Source organism: Garra rufa, unplaced genomic scaffold, assembly GCF_049309525.1.
Source record: "Garra rufa unplaced genomic scaffold, GarRuf1.0 hap1_unplaced_004, whole genome shotgun sequence".
NCBI lineage: Eukaryota > Metazoa > Chordata > Actinopteri > Cypriniformes > Cyprinidae > Garra > Garra rufa.
In genome coordinates this window covers 2,076,315-2,093,687 of record NW_027394279.1, presented here as the reverse complement: position 1 = coordinate 2,093,687, position 17,373 = coordinate 2,076,315, and the positions used below count along the sequence as shown (strand labels likewise).

At 38.9% G+C, this 17,373-nt stretch overlaps 3 protein-coding genes across 3 annotated transcripts in view; all 3 read right to left on the bottom strand.

The window, feature by feature from the left end:
• Positions 1-1,557: 1,557 nt before the first annotated feature.
• Positions 1,558-4,912, bottom strand: LOC141312722 (von Willebrand factor A domain-containing protein 5A-like). The gene is made up of 4 exons (XM_073832603.1): positions 4,749-4,912; positions 2,043-2,197; positions 1,846-1,969; positions 1,558-1,730 (listed from the first exon to the last, which is right to left on the bottom strand). Exons 1-4 carry the CDS (start codon positions 4,810-4,812, stop codon positions 1,651-1,653), a joined length of 423 nt encoding a protein of 140 aa, XP_073688704.1. The 5' UTR covers positions 4,813-4,912; the 3' UTR covers positions 1,558-1,650.
• Positions 4,913-4,929: 17 nt separating this feature from the next.
• On the bottom strand, positions 4,930-9,065 carry LOC141312723 (von Willebrand factor A domain-containing protein 5A-like). The gene is made up of 14 exons (XM_073832604.1): positions 8,816-9,065; positions 8,265-8,467; positions 7,775-8,179; positions 7,585-7,699; positions 7,336-7,511; positions 6,828-6,916; positions 6,607-6,751; positions 6,451-6,530; positions 6,266-6,380; positions 6,022-6,180; positions 5,841-5,944; positions 5,530-5,747; positions 5,415-5,438; positions 4,930-5,236 (listed from the first exon to the last, which is right to left on the bottom strand). Exons 1-14 carry the CDS (start codon positions 8,853-8,855, stop codon positions 5,064-5,066), a joined length of 2,046 nt encoding a protein of 681 aa, XP_073688705.1. The 5' UTR covers positions 8,856-9,065; the 3' UTR covers positions 4,930-5,063.
• Positions 9,066-10,566: 1,501 nt separating this feature from the next.
• LOC141312707 (von Willebrand factor A domain-containing protein 5A-like) overlaps positions 10,567-17,373 on the bottom strand; it is a 9,098-nt gene continuing 2,291 nt past the window's right edge. Inside the window, exons 4-16 of the mRNA XM_073832593.1 lie at positions 17,083-17,171; positions 16,857-17,001; positions 16,690-16,769; positions 16,497-16,611; positions 16,252-16,410; positions 16,055-16,158; positions 15,762-15,979; positions 13,446-13,469; positions 13,234-13,261; positions 13,057-13,112; positions 11,227-11,357; positions 11,030-11,153; positions 10,567-10,904 (exon numbers count right to left, since the gene is read on the bottom strand). Of these exons, the coding sequence (XP_073688694.1) occupies positions 10,825-10,904; positions 11,030-11,153; positions 11,227-11,357; positions 13,057-13,112; positions 13,234-13,261; positions 13,446-13,469; positions 15,762-15,979; positions 16,055-16,158; positions 16,252-16,410; positions 16,497-16,611; positions 16,690-16,769; positions 16,857-17,001; positions 17,083-17,171 (1,353 nt within the window). The 3' untranslated portion in view covers positions 10,567-10,824. The remainder of the gene's footprint in view (positions 10,905-11,029; positions 11,154-11,226; positions 11,358-13,056; positions 13,113-13,233; positions 13,262-13,445; positions 13,470-15,761; positions 15,980-16,054; positions 16,159-16,251; positions 16,411-16,496; positions 16,612-16,689; positions 16,770-16,856; positions 17,002-17,082; positions 17,172-17,373) is intronic.

Genomic DNA, 17,373 nt, shown 5'->3' with positions numbered 1-17,373 from the left:
AACCTTCCGTGCTCCCAAGTGTGCAGTGTTTTGATCATGTTAAAGGAGACGTTCACTTCTAGAACAAAAATTAGCAGATAATTTACTTACTTCCTTTTCATCCAAGATGATCATTTCTTTCTTTTTTCGATCGTAAAGAAATTATGTTTATTGAGAAAAACATTTCAGATATTTCCTCACGGATCGACGATTAAATGAGCAAACCTGTGTTTAAGATTTCTAATGCGGGCAAAGATTAAATGATTTCCCGAAGGCTAAGCGAAACCTTGAGTAAAAGAATTCAGACATTCGAAGCTTTTAATTATAGCTCTTTTAAATGTTCTAGTGTTGAAATGTTATATACGGGTGATTCTTAGACTATGGGCACTTGTGTAGGCCTACTTTGGTCATATTTTTAAAAATACATATACTTTTGGACAAATTCCTCTTTCTTTGTCAAGCTATCAATAAAACCACCCTAAAAACTTTTTACTACCTTTCTATTAGGATTTTTTTCATACTTTTCAACCTTCTCATAGGGTGTCAAAATCACTGTTTTCTCCTTGTCGCACACCCAGACTTTTAAACTTCAACAATGAAAATACAGTTTCAAAATATGACCTATCTGGTAACGATTAATGTACCTGAATTTACACTAGTAAAATATCTAAAATACATTATAGTTATTTATTGTGAGAGTATTTAATTTATTCTACGTCATTTCCACCACATGCTGTACCATCAAGGGTGTTATTAAAAAGCTAAAAATTTTAAGTTAAATAAGAGTATTTTACATACACAAAATGCTAAGTAATAATTCAAAGCCAATCAGTGAAGCTATCTTCCATTTTTTCACAAAAAACTACAGACATCTCATTTCCACCACACTGGCCTCTGTGGTGGAAATGACATTTATGGTTACAAAGTACAATTTATATGGATTGCGAGAATAGATTTGCATGACTGCAAATGTTTCAATCCAGAAACAGTCATGTTCCAGCATTGGGACGAAGCTTCCCTACATTTACGTTAATTTCTTGTCATTTCCACCGCACACATTTTTAAAAAAATATTTAAAAAGTTCTTGTCACACATTAAAAAAATGTATCCACAATTTATGAGATCATGCTCTACTTAATATAAAAACTAAAGTTATTCTATTTTTAAATAACAGCTGTATATTGAGATGCACATTTGTTCATTGCAGGTCGAAAAATTAATTAATATAAACCATTTTTCTTGTAATGTAAGTTTGTCCTCTTACATACCTTAAAACTAGACAAAATATATAAACTTATGTGACTTTTGAACCATTTTTCTTCTTCAACTTCACAAGGCTAAAAGTGCCCCTAGTTGAAGAATTGCTCATACAATTCTTTCTGGTTAAAGAACGCAATTTGTGACTATTTTTCATAACCAATTTGTATATAAACATAATTAGCCAAACAAACAGTATTCTGCTGCTGGGAAAGTTTCATCAGTGATTGAGGTCCAGTCCAAAAGTAAATCAATAGACAAAAAAAAAAAACTAAAAGCAGTTTTATTTAAAACAGTTTTTTAATCTTCAAATGCTTTCAATTCAATTTCCATATAAATGATTTTATCTTGTAAACAAGTCTATTTCTTTGGTATATTTCTCTGACAGATCAGGATGTAGAAACGCTGACGTCTTCAGATTCCCAGAGTCTCTTTGGTCACCTGACATCCGAGCAGGACATTCCCCACACACACACACTGAGACAGATCTCCCACTGAAACACACAAACACTCAAATCATCAGTGTGTGTCAGAGAACTGAAGATATCTGCTCAAACGTCTCTTGATGAACACTGACTGAATGAATGTGGTCTGGAATGGAGATTTCACCTTTCTGAGAGCCGATCCATGACGCTGCCTTCATGGCCACAAACTGCCACTCCACCTGCTGCTCTATTTTACAGCCGTATAACCAGATCAGAGCCAGGAGAGTGGCCCATACTGACCCATCCACCTGTGGACAAACCATTTGTCACTGGACACTGGACACAATCACGGCTGTCATGTTATTTCATCACTTCTCTCACCTGTGCTGGTTTCTGATTGGTCAGCTCATCCTCCGTCTTCCCAAACACATCAGCCAGTGTGGCATCCAGCTCCCAGCAGCCTGACGCCTTTTGGAGAGAAACCAACTGGAGTAATGGGTCCTTCTGGAGCTCAGGAGCAGCTGAACCATCAAATTCTGAAAAAGTGGAGCAAAATATAATCATTATTTGTAAATAAATAAATAAATATAAAACATAATGATTTTATGAACTAATACATCTGTCAAAATGTTCAGTATACAACAGAGCATACTGTATGGAATACTGTTTCCCATAATGCATTGTGTGATGAAAGAACCAGAGGTTATCTGTTCTTAGACTCATTTACAGTAATCATAGTAAAGGCTGAAAGTCCAATTAAATGCAGTTGTTTGCCTTACCAAATAACCTTTTTACTGCTGAAAGTGCTGCTTCTCATTTATTGGTTTTAAAGGGGGCCTATTATGCAAAAATCACTTTAACCCTTTAAACGCACGGAGAAATTCATAGTCAAATGACTAAGCAACCCCTGAATGGAATAACACAAATATCATTTTAAAGCTTAAATCTCAACTTTTTAATGAATGTAATTTATTAGCTCAACTCTTATCGAGCGTTGAGCATTACCTCTAAACCGAAGTGTACCGCAATTATTAAAATATTACTATTCATATTTTTCAAACCACTGCCTTGACCAACAAAAAATTATATCATTTTCATTTGAAAGCTTAGAGTCTAACACTTTGATTAACTCTAAAGTAGTGATGAGTATTTTAACATGTCAAAAACATCATACAGCTCGGATTGTCATGTGTCATATGTCATTTGAAAGATCTCCTTGAGTAGAATAAAACAAGTATAATTGTTCGGGGCATTGAATAGACAGGAGCGATTTTTTTTGCACAAGAAATCACCCCCAGACCATATGAAAATAATGTATTGATGTCCCCATTTTGCTTCTACCTTCATAAAACATGCTCAGATTGTGGACCATTATTTAGAGTAGATTCTCCAGAGTAAAAACAAACAAAATAACTATAATCCGTCATTTATATCTAAAGATTTTCAGCATGAATTTATAACACACATAAAACTGTACAGGCAGCATGTAGCTTAGCAAAAAATCAAAGGTAGCTGTCATGTGGCGATTTCGCTTGTAACTTCATGAAACATGCATATATCATAGAAAATGCCACGTCATTATTTGCAGAAAATTCTCCTAACATTACCATAATCCATCATTCATATTTAAAGATAGCTCTCATAAAGCTATAACACATGGAATAGAATTAGGACATACAGGTGCATCTCAATAAATTCGAATGTCACGGAAAAGTTCATTTATTTCAGTAATTCAACTCCAATTGTGAAACTCGTGTATTAAATAAAATCAGTGCACACAGACTGAAGAACTTTAAGTCTTTGGTTCTTTTAATTGTGATGATTTTGGCTCACATTTAACAAAAACCCACCATTTCACTATCTCAACAAATTAGAATATGGTGACATGCTGCTCAGCTAACTCAAAAGACCTGCAAAGGCTTCCTGAGCTTTCAAAATGGTCTTTCAGTTTGGTTCACTAAGCTACACAATCATGGGGAAGACTGCTGATCTGACAGTTGTCCAGAAGACAATCATTGACCCCCTTCACAAGCAGGGTAAGCCACAAACATTCAACATTCATGCTGGCTGTTCACAGAGTGCTGTATCCAAGCATGTTAACACAAAGTTGAGTGGAAGAAAAAGATGCACAACCAACCGAGAACTGCAGCCTTGAGAGGCCTGTCAAGCAAAATCGATTCAAGAATTTGGGTGAACTTCACAAGGAATGGGCTGAGGCTGGGGTCAAGGCATCAAGAGCCACCACACACAGACGTGTCAAGGAATTTGGCTACAGTTGTCGTATTCCTCTTGTTAAGCCACTCCTGAACCACAGACAACATCAGATTCAACAGTCTTTCCCTGTGCTAAGGAGAAGAAGAAATGGACTGTTGCCCAGTGGTCCAAAGTCCTCTTTTCAGATGAGAGCATGTTTTGTATTTCATTTGGAAACCAAGGTCCTAGAGTCTGAAGAAAGGGTGGAGAAGCTTGTAGCCCAAGTTGCTTGAAGTCAAGTGTTAAGTTTCCACAGTCTGTGATGATTTGGGGTGCAATGTCATCTGCTGGTGTTGGTCCACTGTGTTTTTTGAAAACCAAAGTCACTGCACCCGTTTACCGAGATATTTTAGAGCACTTCATGCTTCCTTCTGCTGACCAGCTTTTTAAAGATGCTGATTTCCTTTTCCAGCAGGATTTGGCACCTGCCCACACTGCCAAAAGCCCCAAAAGTTGGTTAAATGACCACGGTGTTGGTGTGCTTTACTTGCCCAGCAAACTCACCAGACCTGAACCCCGTAGAGAATATATGGGGTTTTGTCAAGGGGAATATGAGAAACTGAGTCCCGAAAACTATGAAACCGTTTTTTGTGTATGTCATTTAGTTGTTGTTTTTTTTAGTTTTTTATAATCCCAATAAATCATAAACTGTCTCTTTGAACACGCGATTCCAGATTTCCATAATTATCTGTTGTGTTCTTTGAGCTTAAACTTCACATACACACTGTGGGGACATCAGAGATTTAGCAAAATAGGTCACCTTTAAAGTATAGCAGGTAGTTTAAAGGAATAGTTCAACCAAAAATAAGAAAAAATAGCTGAGAACGTACTCACCCTCAACCTGTTCAAGACAAAGATGAGTTTGTTTCTGTATGGGATCAGGTATGAAACAGCGCATAAGGGGTCGCTGACAATGTAAAACAGTGGGGGTCTTCTTAGAACCACGACGGAAGAAATGATTGATCTCTGCAAATGACAACAAAGATCGTTAACCATGAGGTGATGCTGCATTTGTGTTTCACATTTAGTGAGCTTTAGTGACGCTGTGCATTCATTGTGTTACTTGTCATGAATCCGCTCCTCTGTTTGGGTGCACTCACTAAAAAAAAGAAAGAAAAGATGATCTCTAAAATGAAAAGTATGTTTTTCTTACTTAAAGATTAACTGTAACAACAAACAGAACAGTTCCACAGGTATGGACACATTATGACTGCAAGAATCATATTTTATATATCTTAAAAGTTTAAGTTGAAATCTAATGTTGACTGGTAGTGTGTTGTTTTTCTTACTTAATCCTGCCAGTGAGCATTTTAGAAGTAAATCTGAAAAACAATAGATTTCACATCTTAATATAAACATCAAATAGTCAAGTGACAGTACACACACACACACAATAAGAGCACAATTTGAATGAATTCTGGCAAAACACTTGCTGTGGCTGAATGTGCTTAAATTTGTCACAAGAATGCTTTGTGCTTAAATAACAAATTGTTGTCTTACCCTGATTTGCTTGCATCAGGGCTTCTGAAAAACATTTGATTTCACATCTTAAAATAAACATTAAAGAGTCAAGTCACAATAAATGTGATTTTATATACACAATGAGAGCACTAACCTTGTGTCGGCACTCTTCTCTGCAGCAGGGGTCCTTTCACAGTCTGTCTGCTGTCTTTATTCACAGCAATGAAGGCTGTATGAACACTGCTCACTCCTGCCTGAACACTGAGCTCCACCATCCTGCTCCTGATGCCCTCAACATCTCCAGCACCTGACCTCTCCTCCTGCTCCAGAGAACGGATCAGGGTCCGAGCCGCCAGCTGGTGAATGGACAACCTGCAGAAACAAAGAGGAAATTTGTTGAATTAGAAGAAAACAGTTGATGTCACTCCAATTCAACATGTTTCTATGTGTGTTTGTGTGTGTTACCCTGTTTCCTCAGTTGGTTTGAGGCAGAAGTGAAGCTGGTTTGTTACTGGTTGATCTTTAAGACTGTATTTGACTGTCACTGTTCCCTCAGAGCCTCCTGAACCCTATGAGAGAGAAAAGGCAGATTTTTATAACCTGGTCTTTAATTCTCATAAAAGAAACACATGCTACATCATCTCACCTCTCCTGTAAGTTGGGCATAAATTAGTGTCCTTTGACCCTGGAAGAGCACATTGATGGGTGGAGACAGTGTGTCAACAGTAACTCCATCTGGAAGGGTCCAATCCACAGAGATATTAACCACAGCGGGCTGCAGCGCAAACCTGAGCGACTGCATCACCTGATATAGTTTGAAGAGAAAAGAAACCATTGAGACATTTGACTAGGAAACATCTGTGGCTGTGAAATCCAGTGGAGAGCTTTACTTTGGGCTGCATGCGGTCGGTGTCTGTGATGAACTGAGCGTGACCAGATCCCTCTCTGGCCATTCCTGTGATGAGAGCGGCACTTGCACCCTCACCAATCCCGAATGAGAAACACCTGAAGACACAATAAACTCTGTTACTGTTAGTGATGAAGATATGAATGATCAAACCCAGCAGACCTTTACCTGTGAGAGCGAGCGTGACTTTTCACCAGATCCAGAACCTCTTTAGTGTTAAACACCTCTCCATCAGTGAAGATGAACAGCTGAAGAGAGAAAAACATCTGAGTCTTAAGCCATGTTTAGACTTTCACACAAGGTCATTCAGGTGATGTGTTGTACCTGTCTGGGGTGATCAGGGGAACAGGGCTGACTGTAGATGTGTTTTAGAGGCTGTAAAATCTCTGTGCCGCCCATGTCTGCTTGCATTTCCTTCACTCTCTTCAGAGCCTGATCCATTGTGTCCTGACTGTACTCAACACTCTGACTGCAAAGACAGAAAAACCTCTCATCTGACAAATTTTTTAAACTGAATATCTATGAATGAAGATCTAGTTACTAACGGGAAGAAGGACTCAAAATCAGAGCCAAATCCATAGATATTGAAGTAGCATCCCATGGGCAGACTCTTCAACAGTAACAGCAGAGTGTCCTATAGAGAGACATGGACAGATAGTGAAAATTCGATCAAAACTATAGTATTTACTACAGCATACAAAACACACCATAACTATTGTATTTACTTTTATAATGCACATTCCTTGTTTTATTGTGCACAAAGAAAAATAGTTTCTCAAAACATTTTTTGTTTCTTTCATCTTTCAATAAAACATAAAAACCTTCTTAATAACTAATCTTCTTTCTTTGAACTCACATATCCTTCTTACTTTTCAGCCCTTTCCCTCCAACCACTTGAATCAAATCTGATATGACATGGAATTCAATTATTCCTTCTCAAATGTCCTATTTTCCTTAGAAATATGTCACAAAATATAAGTAATTGGTTGTGGACCAAGTTTCATGATGACTTAAAATGTTTCATCACATGCTGTTTGGAACCTTAAACCTTACCTTTGCACTTGTAATGCGCATCTGTGCTCCTTTCCCATGATACATCATGTCTCCCATACTGCCTGATCTGTCAATCACAAAAACAAACTCGCCTTGAGTTACCAGTGATGACATCACTTGCTCTGGGAACTCTGGGTACAAACTGATCATGACCACTGGGTCCCTCATCAGAGAGCCTGAAAAAGAGAGAAAGAGTCAGTGACACCTTGATCACTTAATCCCATAACCCAAGTGAGCTGGAGGACTTACCTGATGGGGCAGTGGTCACTCCTGCCTCCACTATAGCAGAGGGCTGATGGGTATCCTGATAGAACACAAACAGCTCAACGTCCTTATCAAACATGTGACCAGGACTCAGATTCACCTACACACACAAACAACACATGCATAAAACTGCTCTGCTCACACATCCAGATAAACACAAGACGACACACAGTACCGTAGCCTGAGTGTGATCAGAGTTGACGAACACTAGAGGATCCAGAGTGCAGTTGGACTCGAGTTTGGAGATGGGCTTTGGAGAGCTCACATGGACACTGAGAGTCAGCGTGTAGGGAACAGCTCCACATGAAATCTCTGAGACTATACCAGCATCTGAACCTGAAGCAGCTGCTGTAGTACCTGCTGGTGTGTATCGGGGGTTGAGTACAGCCGGCAGACAGAAGCGCAGCGAGTGGTCATCCTGCACAGCGAGCTCAGTGACGTAGATGATGGTGACAGCAGCGTTCTGACCCGCCGACAGACACCCGACACTCAGTTTGAACACATCAGGACTCTCTGCACTCTCTTCCAACAGAAACGCCTGCTGACCCGAACTCACAGCGTCATCATACTGATCCCTCGCCTGCAAGATACAATTTCTTAGTTTAATGGTGATGTGTAGCATGAATATGCAAACTTATGTTCTGTGAATTTGTATTTAGACTCACTTTCTGTCTTTCTTGCACCTCTGCCACAATCTCCTGCTCTCCGATCTTGGCACTGAAGTGGCAGACAGCAGCATCAGCAGGCAGAGGGAAGACGAACAAGGCCTCCAGGGGGCGCTCTTCCTCATTCACATACTGCAGAGTGGAGGACACTGTGGCTACATGATCCTGAACACCAACCTCCACTGAGATGCTCTTCAGAGGCACTGAGTCAAACAAACCAATAACAACATCACAAATAAACTTTCTGACTCTTATGAAGAATAAAGGCAAAGTCACCACAGGCAGCTCAGCTGACCACGACAGCCAGTGTTATTGCTCATTAAACTCTTACATTGTCAGAAAAAAACAAGAACGTGTTCATATTTAAAGATTCTCAGTTTAAGAAAAACACGTGAAAGAACGTGACTTCCCCCTTAATGACATTTCGGTTAAAACTGGGTTATTAAATTGGTTAAACACTCGGACAAATCGCGTGGAAAACACTTCAGCTCTCTAACATATTGAAAATTCAAGAAGCAGGTAACATTACACATAGACAGGTGAATTCATACCTGGTTGATTGTTCTTAGTCACAAGACCGCAGATCTCCATGCTGACACTCCTTCGTTTGTTTACTTCAAATCGAAATCGAAACTGAAACTCAAACACCGACCCTGCTGCCTATATATCTGCCTTAAATCTTTACAGACTGATAACTTACTTAACGATTAAAAAAGTGTTATTTAAAAGTGTAAATGATGTCGAAAGTTTGGGGAAATCGTGAGATGATTTCCCAAAGTTGCTCAATCACCGCTCTGGTATCCGAAGCAATAATGACTGATTGCAGAACAGCAGAACCATACGTCACAGCAGTCACACGGCAGCAGCGCCACGGCAGCAGGCTCAGACGGTAGTGGGCGGAGTCTCCTGCTGCAGCCCAATCAGGTCCCACAAAATATCCGTCCTAAATAGTATTCGAAAATAGAATTGGTATGTCCTAAAAAGTATTCTAAAGATTTCCGGAAGGTCTACTACAATTTACCTTTAGAATTCGAAGTACGGATTAATGCGCACTCTAACGGCTATTATATTGCCCACAACACATTGCGTGTTGAACGAGGATTTGATTAGAACTACAAATACGCATAAAAGTGTAAAAAAACTACAAACATGGCGTATATGCGCGACCAACGGATGGGTAGAAAAATGGGGTTTAAGTTATAAATAATCAGTGTGTAACCTTATAAAAAAATATTTATTTAATGTTATTCGCGTTATATTTCATGTGCAGCAACATAATGAACTTTTATAATGGCAGAAACAAATGATGAGAGTCTGCTGGCCAAAGAGCCCTTCATGCTTCACTTTGAATTTAAGGATGATATGGACATTTCCTTAATGAGTGTGTGAACAAATCATGCCTCTGGATTAATTGCATGTTTAAAGAGTTTTGATTTATTTTAGGTTTAAACTAATTTAGTTAGGTGAGTAATGTGTGGTTATTATTGTTGTTAAATGTGTGCCTTCTGTGCTATATGTTTTGTTTGATTTTGTAATATTTTTTGGGAAAATCCAGTTTATGATGGGTATAGTGTATAGTACATGGTATTATGTACAATGAAAAATTGGTTAATACTGAAATGATTAGGTAAAAAATATAGTTTAACTAAATAAAAACATTCTATTGCTCAAGTTTTGTTTTGTTTTTTGTTTGAGCTTTGTACTCAGTTTATACTGTTTAAAAATATATAGAAAAATATAAGTTGATCATTATTTTCACCCACTTTCGATCTCAGATGGAGACTCCGCCCACTACCGTCTGAGCCTGCTGCCGTGGCGCTGCTGCCGTGTGACTGCTGTGACGTATGGTTCTGCTGTTCTGCAATCGGCCCTATCTCATCCGAAGACCAATAGTAGACGACTAGACGTTAGTTATGCCTCATTAATATTAATTGTTTTGTGCGCAGACTCTGTCAGGACGTTTGACTTATGAATATTAATTAGGTTCTGTTCAGAAGCTCTGAACTGTTTTTATCGGTTCATTTCAAATGTTTCGCATGAATGGGATTTTCTAAATTTTTCCAAACAACCATTCTAGTTTTCATACATAGATATTTTTTAAACGTTTCTATGAAATCTCATTAATTTTTCCTAATTGTAAGAGTATTGAAATGTTGGATAGCAGATTTAGCACTCTAAACATGATTCTGCTGTGTGAAAGTATCCTCAGTCTTAGTGATTATGAGCAAAAGCTTTATTAAATCACTGACAGGCAAAAAGAAACAAGTTTTGTTTAAAAAAAATAAATTTATATAATTTGATTCAAACCAAAAACATCAAACAACATTTAAATGAATAAAACATTTTATATATTTACAAAACCATTTTATGATTATTTTGACTTGGACTTTGGTACATAATCCTCAATTGATGGTGCAAGCTAAAATATCTATAATTGGTGTTGATTTGAGCATATAAAATTGATTGAACATTGATTAAACAACTAACAGAGTAACAGTAAATGTAACCGTATCTGTTATTTGGTCTTCTGACAGATCAGGATGTAGAAACACTGACGTCTTCAGATTCCCAGAGTCTCTTTGGTCACCTGACATCCAAGCAGGACATTCCCCACACACACACACTGAGACAGATCGCCCACTGAAACACACACACATAAACACACACTTAAATCATCAGTGTGCGTCAGAGAACTGAAGATATTTGCTCAAACGTCTCTTGATGAACACTGACTGAATGAATGTGGTCTGGAATGGAGATCTCACCTTTCTGAGAGCCGATCCATGACGCTGCCTTCATGGCCACAAACTGCCACTCCACCTGCTGCTCTATTTTACAGCCGTATAACCAGATCAGAGCCAGGAGAGTGGCCCATACTGACTTATCCACCTGTGGACAAACCATTTGTCACTGGACACTGGACACAATCATGGCTGTCTTATTATTTCATCACATCTCTCACCTGTGCTGGTTTCTGATTGGTCAGCTCATCCTTCCTCTTTCCAAACACATCAGCCAGTGTGGCATCCAGCTCCCAGCAGCCTGACGCCTTTTGGAAAGAAACCAACTGCAGAAATGGATCCTTCTGGGGCTCTATATAATATACATATAGTAGGTAATGTAATGAATTTACGCACAAACACATTTATGATGAAGCAGAACAGCTGTCGCTTTCATCATAAGTGGCCACCTTCTTTGAGCATCTAAACTATTGGGAATCTGTAAGAAATCAGTCGGTACATTCAAATGTTAGGATTTTTAACAAATGCAAATAAAAAAAATATAGCATTTAAGCACATATGAAAAAGACTACATATTATTTAGCAAGCCTCTAACCAGCTAAATCAATAGTTTAAAAGCATTTTTGGCAAATTCAGGTAATTTACCATAAAAATATGAGGATTTTTAACATTTATGACTGTTACAGTACCACCTATGGTTTTATCAAAAAACTTTACATGCTTGTTTAGCCTTGGTGACATTGCAGATGGTGTGAGTACTAATATCCAACCAAGTTTCAAGTCTTTATGACATGTGGTTTGGTCTGCACGATCATTTTTAATTTTAGGGGTTATAGGGGTTTTAGTAAAAGGGTCTCTGCCCCTTACAAATGTTTTGGCATCCCATTGATATAATGGGTCTAAAGTTCGACTTTGTTTGATAATTACTGATATTCACTCTCCAGGGATATTTTTCTGCACTGGTTTGCTTCCGGTTGGACGAAGAACCTAGGACTAGTTTGCAAAAGTAGGTTTTTCAAAAAATACCCCAAAAATTTGCAAGGATGACGGTCAAATTGGTTTAAGGGTCATGAGCCTTTTCGTGCTTTTGATGACTGTAGTGCCACCGTCAGGCCGATCGGGGTGAGCCTTGGTGACATTGTAGACAGTGTGAGTACTACCATCCCACCAAGTTTCAAGTCCCTACGACTTGTGGTTTGGTCTGCACGATCAGTTTTAGATGGAGAATGCAAATCCTTGGCCATTCTAACAATTACAATAGGGTTTTAGTGCTACATGCTTGAACCTCTAATAATAATAATAATAATAATACGCAAACAAAAAAAGATCTAAAATGTGACTGCATTTTTACTTCTTGCCATAGTCAATGAGCAGTCAATATGATTTATCTTACCATGATTGTGAAACAGGGCCTGACGCAGTATACCTAAAAAACAAATTCATTTAGCATCTTGTTAACAATTGACTGGGAACTATTTATTGCTCTGTTTTGTGGTTTGGTGAGGGTTGTAAAAATATTTTGTGAAATGCAATGGGGATTTAAAAAAAACAGCAACTTCTTCAAACATTATTACTTCACACTTTTACAAAACTAATATTAAAATGAGGTGCCTTACCCAGCAATGGCTTAGATCTAGTAAGTCCAAAGGCCCGTGGCTGAGCAGTTTTCACATCTACTGGCAGAGTAAACAAAGCTCAAAACAGATTCAGATCAGAAAGAAACAGCTAAGAACAGACACATCCAACAGAACTAACAAACAAGAAAAGTTTTGGAATCGGGAAGTGATTGTGAAGTGCCAAAAATGGCATTTGAAATCAATGGCTCTAGACGTAACTCACATTCAACATAATGAGATCATATGACAACAATAGTTGCATAAGCATGGAATTATGCCTTTCATATACTGTTTTTAATGAATAACAGAATATAAAGTGAATATAAAGTACTAAGTAAGCTAATGAACTAGAATACAAAAACCAAATTCAACATATTTGTCAATCCCATGTTTGCTAGTTAGTGTGTGTGTGCGCGTGTGTGCATGTGAACATACCTCTTCGCTTGGCTTGCGATTTTGCCTGTAGAGACAGTGCAGTCAAACCTCTGAAACTGACAACAACATTCATTAACCTTGAGGGGTTTTCTTTAGCGATTTACACAGAATTTAAAATGCAACTTCAAATGCACACAAGTCTGACTGAAACATGTCGATCAATCTGAATTGTCTTACTTTGCAAGATCACTGTCATGTTTTATGGCTAAAATTGGAAAAGACATAAAATTTCAAATTTAGAAAGTTTTTGAGTTACATCAATCATTTCCTCATTCTGAACTCTCAGTAGTTTGTGGTTTGGTGAGGATGGTGAAACAATAATCAAATGTACCAATTTTGTAATATGTCAGGAAAACAACAATTCTTTCAAACATTCAAGCATCACTTACTGGGCAAGGGTCCATTATACTTCCCTAAAAAAAAAAAAAAAATTTGTAAATTATGAAAACATCAATCAATTTTTGACTGGTAATATGTATCATTACATACTAATAACAGACTGTTTGTCTTACCACAAATTGGATTGGTAAGCGCTTGAAGCCACTCTGAAAAACATTTGATTTCAAATTTGAATGAACACAACAGTGTTAACATGAAATAGTCAAGTGACAATAAGGGGGCTTTCACACTAGCACTTTTGACCCGGGTTTGTGTAACATTGGACTTCAGTTTTGTTTGGATAATGTAAGCACTATTTTCTGAACTCTGATGTTCCCAGGTTACATCTTAGAAATTAACAGTGTTTTTTTCCCATTTCTCTACATACTTTTTAACTTATCACCAAGTGCAGGTAGAAAACTAACAACAAGGTGTTATCATAAATGAACAGTTATTAACAGCTACATCCAGCAAATTTATTCACATGATGTGTGTCCTAGTAGACATCTTTGATTTATAATTTTTGCCTTTTTATTATTTGAGCAACAGTTGCTAAAAGTTGTCAATGAAAAAAAAAAAGCTACATTTGTTGCTAGGTGCTTTTTGAAGAAAATGTTGCTAGGGCAGTCTGAAAAGTTGTTAAATCTAGCAAAATTGCTAAATTGGCAGCAGTGTTGGAAATACAATATGAACACGAACTAGTGGGATAGTAGTCTCGGCCTCAGACGTCACGCCCAAGGAACGTTGGCTAAACGTCTGATGCATATGGTACACTTAAAGGGATGGTTCGGAGTTAGATTTGACTTCATTGCTATGCACTCCGAAGCCCATGTAAATACCCCATCCAAAGTTTTTTTTACCTTAGTCGAACATTTATGGAGATATCAGAGTTTTTCGAATGGCTTGCTACAGCCTAAATGGTACATGTGATGTATCTCGTAAATTGCACCACTAAACGTGCAAGTAATCTTACCAAACTTCTACAGTAGTGTAAATAGGTTGTGTACTCCCTGGTTTGGGAAAAGCATGTAAAAGTCCTCCAACTACATCTGTGTGCATGTCAACTTGTAGGTGGACTTTTACGTGCTTTTCCCAAACCAGGGAAGTGACGTCGACTTGTAGTTTTTGAGACTAGTAGTTCTTGGGTAAAACTTGTTTTAAAACACTCATGATGGACTTACAAATTGTCACGAATTGAGTCGTCCTGTCATTAACTCTTGCACTGCACATCATGAACTTCATTCCCCACAAGCCACTGCACTAATCACTGCATTCACCTGCTCCCTGTTTCTCATTGCACTGATCACTGCTCACACCTGCAGCTCATTCACACGGACAGCTTATATGCCACTCACACACACTGCTTCTTTGCGAAGTCTTATCGTTCCTCATGGTCGTAATTCTGAGCGTTTCTTCTTGTGTTTGTTTTCCCGTGTGTGTGATTCCTGGACTCCCTCCGGTGTTTGATTCTCGCTGCCAGCCCCGACCTTTCTGCATGTTTTTTGACTACGATTTCTGCCTGCCCCTTTGTGTTTGTTTGCCTGAATATAATGCTGCAAATGGATTGTGACACAAATGTTCCGATGTAGCGTTTTGTGAGTCCATAACCTATTGTAGATGTTTGGTAAGATTACTTGCACGTTTAGTGGTGCAATTTATGAGATACATCACATGTACCATTCACTTCTGTTCGACTAAGATAAAAAAAACTTTGGATGGGGCATTTACATGGGCTTCTGAGTGCATAGCAATGAAGTCAAATCTACTCCGAACCATCCCTTTAACTGGAAACGCTTCAGGAATGTCGAAGTCATCAACTGATTAGTTGAATTTGATCAGATTTCTGGGAGACGCAAGTGTTCCATTTATTTTTGGTCCGCCGGGAAACAAAGCGCAGACTGTTTTATTTGGTGTTTTGCTAAGAGGTGCTTATGCAGACGCCATTGTTGTTATACACTTTTGCAACGTTCGCGTACATATTACTGAATTACTGCCTCCCTCTTCTTCTTAATCTTTCAATGCTGGTTATTTCAATGACTGACTTGTTGCACGTCAGTCTGTTGTTGTGGGGACATTTCCACGCCCCAAAAACGTGACGCTGAATGAAACAAACTGTGATTGGTTGTTTGACATGTCGGTTAAACGGCCTTATGGGAGGGCCTTGGGCAATGAAAGCTACCATGAACTTCAGCCATTAGTTTGAAGGTCTGGCTACGCGAGACTAGTGGGATGGTGAGAGGGGGGAGCAATTAGGTTTGGACCAGGCAATCAAGCTAAGTGTGAAAGCACCCTACAGTGATTTATACGCAGACAAGGAGAGCACTAACCTTGTTTTGTAATTCCTCTCTGCAGCAGGGGTCCATTCACAATCTGCCGGCTGTTTTTATTCACAGCAATGAAGGCTGTATGAACACTGCTCACTCCTGCCTGAACACTGAGCTCCACCATCCTGCTCCTGATGCACTCAACATCTGCAGCACCTGACCTCTCCTCCTGCTCCAGAGAACGAATCAGGGTCCGAGCCGCCAGCCGGTGAATTGACAACCTGTGGAAACATGGAGGAAATTTGTTAAATCAATGTATGTCACTCCATTTTATTGTGTTTCTATGTATGAGTTACCCTGTTTCCTCAGTTGGTTTGAGGCAGAAATTGAGCTGGTTTGTAACTGGTTGATTGTTAAGACTGTACTTTACTGTCACAGATCCTTCAGATTCTCCTGAACTCTATGAGAGAGAAAACAGATTTTTATAAGCTAAATAAATGAGAAACACTGGTCTAATTGTTATTTGAAAGTAACACACGCTACATCATCTCACCTCTCCTTTAAGTTGGGCATAAATGAGTGTCCTTTGACCCTGGAAGAGCACATTGATGGGTGGAGACAGTGTGTCAACAGTAACTCCATCTGGAAGGGTCCAATCCACAGAGATATTAACCACAGCGGGCTGCAGCGCAAACCTGAGCGACTGCATCACCTGATATAGTTTGAAGAGAAAGAGAAACCATTGAGACATTTGATTAGGAAACATTTGTGGCTGTGAAATCCAGTGGAGAGCTTTACTTTGGGCTGCATGCGGTCGGTGTCTGTGATGAACTGAGCGTGACCAGATCCCTCCCTGGCCATTCCTGTGATGAGAGCGGCACTTGCACCCTCACCAATCCCGAATGAGAAACACCTGAAGACACAATAAACTCTGTTACTGTTAGTGATGAAGATATGAATGATGGACAGGTCAAACCCAGCAGACCTTTACCTGTGAGAGTGAGCGTGACTTTTCACTAGATCCAGAACCTCTTTGGTGTTAAACACCTTTCCATCAGTGAAGATGAACAGCTGAAGAGAGAAAAACATCTGATAAGCCTTGTTATATTTTTACATGAATGTCAGTGTGTTGTTCAGAAGCATGTTGAGGTGTTGTACCTGTCTGGGGTGATCAGGATAACAGGGCTGACTGTAGATGTGTTTTAGAGGCTGTAAAATCTTTGTGCCGCCCATGTCTGCTTGCATTTCTTTCACTCTCTTCAGAGCCTTATCCATTGTTTTCTGTTTGTATACAACACTTCGACTGCAAGTGCAAACAGAAGCACAGCTAATCTCCACTGACTTTTAAAACTGAATGTCAATGAAAGAAGATCTAGATACTAACGGGAAGAAGGACTCAAAATGAGAGCCAAATCCATAGATATTAAAATAGCATCCCATGGGCAGACTCTTCAACAGTAACAGCAGAGTGTCCTATAGAGAGACATGGACAGATGTTTAAACTCTTACAACTTTACAAAACATTACAGCTGATTTCTCCTTCCCTTCACCTTGTTGACTGTGTGAAGCTGCACCAGAACAACTATACAACATCAGATATTTAAACTCGACATGATTGCTATGGACTGCATAATGCACATTCCTGGTCATTAGGCTGCTTTTCACAATCCAGTCG